The sequence below is a fragment of the Magallana gigas genome, chromosome 2, assembly GCF_963853765.1.
Source record: "Magallana gigas chromosome 2, xbMagGiga1.1, whole genome shotgun sequence".
Classification (NCBI taxonomy): domain Eukaryota; kingdom Metazoa; phylum Mollusca; class Bivalvia; order Ostreida; family Ostreidae; genus Magallana; species Magallana gigas.
In genome coordinates, this window is record NC_088854.1 from 10,606,218 (window position 1) to 10,615,096 (window position 8,879).

General features: G+C 31.8%; 1 protein-coding gene across 14 annotated transcripts; it reads right to left on the reverse strand.

Moving 5' to 3' along the window:
* Positions 1-2,388: 2,388 nt before the first annotated feature.
* LOC105327752 (jupiter microtubule associated homolog 1) lies at positions 2,389-8,671 on the reverse strand. 14 transcript variants are annotated; one of them, XM_011428372.4, is made up of 8 exons: positions 8,511-8,671; positions 7,883-8,127; positions 7,050-7,067; positions 6,050-6,073; positions 5,240-5,314; positions 4,965-5,066; positions 3,532-3,626; positions 2,389-3,193 (listed from the first exon to the last, which is right to left on the reverse strand). In XM_011428372.4, the coding sequence occupies exons 1-8, from the start codon at positions 8,564-8,566 to the stop codon at positions 3,086-3,088; spliced, it is 723 nt and encodes a 240-aa protein (XP_011426674.3). In that variant the 5' UTR covers positions 8,567-8,671; the 3' UTR covers positions 2,389-3,085. The 14 variants fall into 14 exon arrangements, with proteins under 14 accessions (XP_011426674.3, XP_011426672.3, XP_011426673.3 ...); XM_011428370.4 differs by having other exon boundaries at positions 4,947-5,066; XM_011428371.4 differs by lacking the exon at positions 7,050-7,067 and having other exon boundaries at positions 4,947-5,066.
* Between the last annotated feature and the right edge of the window lie 208 nt (positions 8,672-8,879).

The window sequence follows — 8,879 nt, forward strand, 5'->3', positions numbered from 1 at the left end:
ATATCTTATCTATAATTATTTGCCAAAATTGATATACAATAAAATTGTGCAATATATAACTTTGTGAATATCTCTACTGTCTATCCGTCTGACACGAAATGCCATAAGTGGCATAACGCATCCACTTTTCATATTGAAATTAAATTTCGAAGGACCCCCCTACCACTCTTTAAGAGAAAATAACAAAAATATTGTATTAAAAAAAAAATGAACCATGAATTAAGTTTTTTTAAAGTTTTTTTGTTTTTGTAGGGTTTGATTTTTTTCTCTCCCCCCCCCCCCCCCCCACCCTTTTCTGAAAACGATCGACGCTACGTATGTGTCTGTTTATTGCTCATGTTTTGGATGTCTTCGATAGTTTGTATTTTTTTTATTTTTATAAAGCTGTGGTACCATCAAACAAATTGTCTGATGACAAAACACTTCATATCTTTTCTTTGAAATTTTTGGTCACGAATTATATAAAATGATGTTAAATTCGTAGGCTATAAACCTAGCTGAAAAAAACATTTCCAAGAAATATAGAATTTGTTCAAACGAAATATCATTTTCATGGATTTGGGTGCTATACAAACATGGTGTGCATTATCTTGAGTATATTTCAAGGATAGTACACATGTATGTATAGCACCCAAATCCATGAAAATGACATTTCGTTTGAACAAATTCTATATTTCTTGGAAATGTTTTGTTCAGCTAGGTTTATACGAATTTAACATCATTTTATAGGATATATTTCGTGACCAAAAATTTAAAAGAAAAGATCAAGAGAATGAATTAAATACCGATGTCCTCCTGTTTCTGAAATTATTTGTAATCATATATAAACTGACACGGCTAAAATCTACATGATCCAGTTCTAACCAATTTATTGGTTGGTCGAAACCTTCCGAAACCTAAAAGATATCGCAGATTGCACGAAATATGATCATGATGATATCAAGCTAAAATTCCCATTTACCTCTATATAAGAAGAAATGGCAATAGTTCTTCTATCCAACGTTCTGAAAATTTAAGCATTAACAATAAATTAAATTTACTTACTTTTTATTATTAATTAAATGGGAAAAAAATGATTTATGTATATAAACGGGCTGTGAAGGTAGCGACCATTGCAGGGAGGAAAAATACATTACATTCAAACGCGGATTTTGTATTTAAAAAAAATATTAACGCTGAAGATTTAATCAAGATTAATTTCGTCTAACATTTAGTTATGTAAAGTTTGGAAATATAGGGTCTTTGAAAGGCTACAAATACGTACATGATGGAATGTCTATTGTTCGATGAATGTTCATTGTATTTAAACTTGTGTATGCAATGAATATAATATTTCTAAATATACTACATGTAGTAATAAAAATATTAAATAAAGCTTTTCATTGCTTCTATTTACGCCTCTCACTGGCCCCTTCTTTAATGAAAACTGCGTTTATAATCGTTATAGTCTACATTAGTACATTCGATAGAGAGAGTGGCCAACTCTGGTCAGGACGTTTTTTAAGTTTCTTTTTTTTTATTTCCATTCATACACAAGACTGTAAATATTAATTATTGATTGTAGGTATTTAAATAAATAAACGCTGTCTCCTCAGTTTGAAGGCATTTGATCAGACGTGGACAAACTTAGATCTAATATGGATCGATCGTAGCTTTATGAACAAAATTGCGTTTCATTAGAAATAGGGAGACTAACACAAGGCAGACGTAAAAATTTATGAACTAATTAGCAAGTTTAAAAGTTAGTTAGTGTGGGCATGATTGGTCACGCGAGCTATCATCACCCTTGGCTAGAGAAGTTCACCAACTGATGTGTTATACCAGAATCGCATACTATGAATGACCAGGATACTGTTTATGTGCGTAATATAATACCGAATTTTCACTGCTTCAGTTGAAGGCATCAAGGTCAACAAAAAATAGTTTTAAAAATTTCACTTATTCGACAACTTTGTGTTTTCAGACACAAAGCGCAAATAATTCATAAATTGTCCGTTTCCAGAATTCCGTGTTCAAACACAAGTGTTCCGCACATTTAGTTACTTGTGTAATTCAAGAAAATGGACAATTATATATGACATCCGAAGAACTGCCACTTGAAATTTGTTTGATCTGCTTTTATCATAGCATCTACTAACGTTTCAGGATTTCCTCCTATTTCAGTAATTTTCATGTTCGAACTTTTTTTCACATGCATAAATTACTCAATTTCCTGGAAAATAATACAGCATCCTGTTATATTGCATAATATTTCATAATCAAATTAAACTATAATTTGCCCTCCAAAATCCAAATGAAACTTCCATCCTCGAAATTGCACTGCAACTGCATATTGTAGAACAGATCTTTTTATATGCACTTGGCACTGTGGTGGATAATCAAGACCAATAAATGGAGATATTTCTTTATTCAAGCTCACATATAATACAACTTATTATTTAAAATTTACAACTTTGTGTTTAAATGGACTATACAAACAAAATCCATTGGGCCAGTGACTTTTTTACCATTAAAAAAAAAAGTAAACTTTCACCTGATCACCATAGAAATAAAACAAATCAGGAGCAAAATAATAAACATATAATCTAGGAAAATATTTGGTCCACATGGCAGAGAAGAGCAGCTAATGACCATGAAATAATTCTATAAAATTAAAGCACTGTGTTTGAAGCACAAAAAATGGTTTTTGTTCATGCAACATTTCTGGCAAAAATAACTGGTAAAAATCTATTTATTAATGGTTAATATCAACACTCCACAAGTTTATATTGCTTGAAATTAATAACTTACAATGTATGGCAGTGTTAATTCAAGATACCAACATACAATCTCATTAACCGCTCAAAAATAATAATTATACATGCTAGGGTTGTTATAAATGACAAATATACTTCAGAATTAATTGTTATCACAAAATTTTTACAGCTCTTTGTATACACAATATATTGAAAAAAAAAATTCTGACAATATTCAGAGACGAGATTCCCCAGCTCTGGTTACCCAGTCACGGTAAAACCAACGATCCGGACCCCTGCTCGGAGTACTGGATTGGGCCGGTTCGGACTAGTTTTCTCGCTATCTCTCTTCACCACAGTGGTCCACTCGACTTGCCACCTGGGGGTGCTAGCACTCGGGAGGAAGTATGGGTAGCTTGTTGAGGTGGCTGATTACCCCCATCTCCTCGTTCTTGTGCCTGCAATCAATTCACCAGAAATTAATATAAGTAATATGACATCTATCATTTAAATAAAAACACATAAACTAAAAAAGAGTATTTGCTCATTTATAAATCAACTTAATTACAAATTTCTTTAAAGCTGTGCAAACATAGTTTTTAAGTCTGTACATGCATTGGAATTTCATACAGCAATATCAGAAGAAAGTATATTTATATACAGAATAATTATCATCAATCTACCACCTGATTTACAAAAAGGTAGATTCATGTACATACATTTTACCAAAAAATAAATCTGTTTGACCACTGATTTGCATAATAAATAAAATACAGAGTATTTTCTGTGGATATACCCTCTGTGCTTCGCGTCTTCTTCTCTCCTCTTCCTCCTCTTCCATTGTCTTCTGAGGAGATTCTATTGGCTCACCAGTAATGGGATTATAGGCACCTGAAATCACACATTATTCTATTTCATGAAAATCATTAAACAATGCCATACTTTATATTAACTTTGATAATTTGTAAAATAAAAAATTTCAGAGTAAAATGCCAAAAAGGAAGGTAAATTAACTCAACTCCACGACCATAAAACCTCTGCAACAACCAATGAAGATACAATGGATAAGAATTTCCATTTTTAAAAAATAAATAATTGTAAAAGCAACTTATAGATTTAAATGATGCTATGGCAAACCTACAGGGTGCATATTCTCACTCCCTGTAGGTTTAAAATACAAATTAAAACTTCTCCGATTTTTAATATAGAAAATGAATAATTTTACGCAAGCTTGGTGATTGCTATAATCAGCTATGTTTATGATAAATGAGAGCAAAAAGCAACATAATATTGCAATATAAACAGCTGGATTGGTGATCTTAGCCTTTCAGTCTAACTCGCTCAGTTTTGTTAATCAGTTTTCTAGGATTTGCAACAGAAAACACGAGGAAAAATTCCCAAACAAAATAACATATTTTATCCTAAATTTATCAATGTTAGTCACTAATGTCTTTATTGACAAATTTTAGATTACCAATATACCAATTGTTCAAGAATTTTCCCTCTAAAACTTTAGAGGGTTTCTCTATAGTTGCTTTTCCCTCTACATTCTTTAAAACTGGCATCTGGTGGTAATATACAATGGAATCTCTTCTTGCCCAAAGATCAAAACAGTAAATACTACACTACAAACTATAGAAAACAACTCATTAATATGTCATTCATGCAATACAGTCACAAAAAAGAAGATGTGAAATTATAATAAAAAACAAAACTATATATTTAAAAGTTAATGGTTTTCTAGCAAACTAAAAGACAGAAAATAGACACTCCAAGGATACATGTATTGTGACTTGTTTAGTTTGTTTAGAGGTTTTTGAAAAACTACATCAAGACACAAGATACAGTCAAGAAAATAAATCCAATTAAAAATTCAGTTCCCTCCCTTGCCTCCCATTTTATGAAATAAAAAGATTCACCACTTCTTGATGGTCACATGCCTGTTAGTAATTTAACCTTTAAAATATCTAAACAGATATAAACATGGGTGTTGATTTCATAAACTTGACTGTACAAGTTCAGATGGTCAGGTGTGAGTCATTGAAGCTGTTCAACGACAGGACTACAGGTGTATTTTTCCTTCCAGAAAAAAGCCCTGACTGAACCCTCTGTGATCTATTTTTTGTCTTGTCATGAAGTTGAAACAGCAACAGACAGACCTACAAAGGTGCTACAATAGAAAGCAGTCCACACTGAGTCAATCAATTATACTTGTTTGTCCTCCATTACCCATGCTGGTTAGTTGGGCACGCTTTCCTTTGAATGGAATCTCATCGGATGTATCTTCAAAGCCAGCATACATCTGGCCAGTGATGGGGTTATAGGTAGAGACTGAATTGTACAAGGGTTCAACATGCAAAAACTCACTGAAGAAAATTAACCAAAAAAATACATGTATTTTTTTGGATATATCAATCTGTATCGATTTTGTTTCTTTTGAATTTTTGTTTTCAACAGAATCTTAATCAACAAAAGATTGTGGGGATTTCAGCCATCTTGGCTACCTTGTTTGATGTTCCTTCTCTGGGGATTACGATGGGCTGCATAGACAGATGGATCATATTCAGGGAATTCTTCACCTTATACAAAACAATGTTACATGCTTTTTAAAACCTTGCATCTAAATAAATCATTCACAAGAAATAAAAGCACAATCAACAAATCTACACATTTCACTATAATTCATGCATTATTTAACTGCATAAAGGTAAATAGAATTTCTAAGCCAATGCAACTGAACACCATTGTTTTTGGAATAAATAATGAAGGTCAATTGACCCTATCCTGAATATAAATTGCATAATTAATGAACAGTCAATAAAAATAGATTGCTTTGGTTTTTGTTTTTTTAACATTTAGGGCAAAAACATTGTAACTAAACATGAGAAAAAGGAAATTCATATATATTGACTTTTATCAATAGCTTTAATGCCTGGTGTATTCATTCTTAGATTTTGTTGTGTTTAGGTTAGAAATGATTAAGTGTTTAAATGGATCAAGTGTTCAAACACAATCAAAAATCCTGTCATCCCAAGAACACAAATCAAAATGAAAATGCTATACAGCAATACATATACTATGAACTTCAAAGCCATAAATGATGTAAACAAAACATTCAATGCCTTATGAATATATTATAAACAGACAATGCTAGCCAAAATCAAGATTGTAAATAGCAATCTTAATATCTTTTTAGCAGCCATTTAAAAGTAGCTCAAATATGCCACAACAAAGAACTTGAAGTAAATAAAGATGCTTAACATAATAATGAGAGTAAACTCAACTTTGTAAGTTGACTACACAAAGTATACTACCTTTTGTTTTAACGGTAACCACTCCTTAAATGAAATAAAATAAGGTGTAGACCTAATAAAGGAAAACACAAAAATTGAAGGATACCCTTGAACCTCCCTCAGTGTGTAGGGACTTTGCTAGTTGTTTGTTTTTTTTTATTTGTGAATCTTCTATACAGTATACACACAGGCATTAAGCAACATCTTGCAAGAAGGCAGCAGAATAGATAAACTCTAAAAAATTTCCTATTCATAAAAAATAAAACATAAGTTTTCTCTCTAACCCATCTGGCAAGAGACTGCAAACAAAAATAAACATCTCAAATCCTGCGCTACAATCTTGAAAGAATGAAAGACAAACAAACATAATTTTCATGCACAATACTATATGACATTCTGTAATCCATGTAGATTTAAACTCAGAACAGAGAGCTAGGGTTCATCACGTCTCTGGTCTATGCATTGTATAACCAACCCAATACCAGTAACCTGTGCAGTGTCTATTCTAATCAAGATATTAAAAAAAACACCTTGTAATCTTATAGAGTGGATATAAAGAGAAATAGAAAGTAGAAAAGTTTTATATATTTCTAAAACTGACTACAACACAAAATATAAATCCCAAAGCCTTGCTAATAAGTTAAATAATCTTCCTTGTTATTATAACAAAAACTAAAGAAATGTTAAATTGAATACAATGTGTGTGTGCTTAGTCGTTGTTTCCAACTCTGATAAATTATAACATTTGCAAGCTAGCAAAAAAAGTCTAAAGAAATCCGTAAAGAAGATTATTTGTCAAGAAGGGTTCTGGGTACGTGGGAAGGAAACCTCACATTTAGAATTTTATTGTGCTTGTTTGAAAAGAAATCAAGTGTTAATGTATATTGCCAATTATCATGAACATTAAACAAAACCAAAGTTGCCAAGTGCATAAAAAGTTCTTCTAAATGTGAGATGTCTTGAATGTACAATTAATTTGACATTTATCTAGTCTATGCAACAAAACAGGATGCAATCTTACTTCTATTTCGACCTGGGTCTGAAATGCAAGAGCATTTTATGTTAACTACTAAACACACCTAGTCTTTTTAGAATTTGAAGAGAGTAATGAATCAGAAAATGTTCATCCCCCAGCATTGTTTAGTAGTAATTGAGTTGATCTATGAATTTTAATGTGCTCATTCAGCAAGTGTGTTGATGTAGTGCATAAAATAAACAATGCATATGTCAGCACACATCTTGTGAAAGCAAAAACATTTTATAGCCTCATATGAATACAACGGTAAAACAATTAGCAGTACATAAACTTTATAAACAAAACCAATGTTTGAAAGGGGTTAGTGAGTTGAATTTCATGATTGTTCATAATAAATACACTAAAACGTCTTAGGTGATAAGGAAACTTTTATGAAAAAATAGTTGATTTTAAAACACCTGAATATTTTTTAATATAATATTGAACAAGAAATTTTACTGGGGATTTAAAGATAACTTAGATAAGGGTATTTGATATTATCTCATTGAACAATAAATAGAGCAATTTATTAAAGTCATGTGTGAGCACGAATAACATATTAATCCCCAACATTATTCACTTTGTGAAACTCAAAGGTACTTAACACACACAACTCTCTCTAATTTTAAACTATCATGTTTATAATTAAAAATTCTACCAAAAGCTGTCAAATTTAACTTTACAATCAGTTAGTAAACAGTCACCTTTGAGAATTAAAGGATTTTATAATAGCATTGAATCTGCACAGCAAGGTAATTAATATTACCGACAGTTCAACAGAACACAGGCTAATCTGAGAAAAGTTCTACAATGAAACACATTTATCATTTATTCATTACCTTGTCCACGCCTTTTGTTTTCAGCTCTTGTGTTAGAACCACTGTCCTGAACAGTGGAACCACCGAACACATTATCACGGGAATTATCTGAAGGACCTCCTCTCCTCTTGCCTCTGTGTTCATCTGTTGGTTCCACAGGTCCAGTACCAAAGATGTCATTAGATTTAGGTCTACTGCCATTGCCTCTTTGTACTGGTTCACCCCCAAATATATTGCTTGATCCTCCTCCAGGTGGTCTGAGCACCCTGTGAATGCACATGAAAATAAATTCCTCGTGAAAAACTGTTGATTTAATAATGGGGTGTTTTTATTATTTTCATTTTTTCTGTTTGTTGTTGCCATGCTTACAAGTTTATCACCGAAGTTTCATTGCATTGTTTGTATCAAATAAAACAGTTGCACAAAATTCTGTTTAGATGTGAAATCATCATATAATACATATTTGTACAATATCAATGTTATCAAAATTCAACGTTGTTCGAATGAAATACAACATACAGTTTATGAGTTAGCATTAAAAAAAAATGTATGTCTAGACAAGCAAGCTACTTAAAATTATAGTTAGACAAGAGAACATCATAAATTATAAAGAGTAAGAGTTCAAGTTTCTTCTAAATCTGGCATTTACCTTGAGGATGGTTTTGTGTCTTTCTCCATACCCGAAAAAGTACTTGTGGTAGTCATTTTTGAACAGCTAGAATGGAATGTTGCACCGGCAAAATGTTGTCGCTCGAACAGTCAACTGTGGGAAGTGACGTAAGGGCATGCGCCTTCAGAGGTAATGACGTAAGAATTCGCATAAATTCGCAGGTATTGTGTTATTTATTTATTTATAATTGTAATTACATTAAAAGAATATGTTTCACATTTAACCAAATGCTGAACTAAAATTGATAAAATTAAACGATATTCAAATCTAATGGGTCGGTTCATGTTCAAAAATAGCGTCCAATGAAATTGATTCGAATTCCCGCCGTGACTTTTCCTGTCAACAATA

What these genes read in the sequence shown, in the direction of transcription:
- LOC105327752 (XM_011428370.4), bottom strand. Translation starts at nt 8,566, where the DNA reads ATGACTACCACAAGTACTTTTTCGGGTATGGAGAAAGACACAAAACCA. An exon ending in GGGTAATGGAGGACAAACAA is followed by an intron (nt 3,627 to 4,946) that starts GTATAATTGATT and finishes GTGTGATTTCAG; the next exon opens with GTGCCTATAATCCCATTACT. An exon ending in GAAGACGCGAAGCACAGAGG is followed by an intron (nt 3,194 to 3,531) that starts GTATATCCACAG and finishes AATTGATTGCAG; the next exon opens with GCACAAGAACGAGGAGATGG.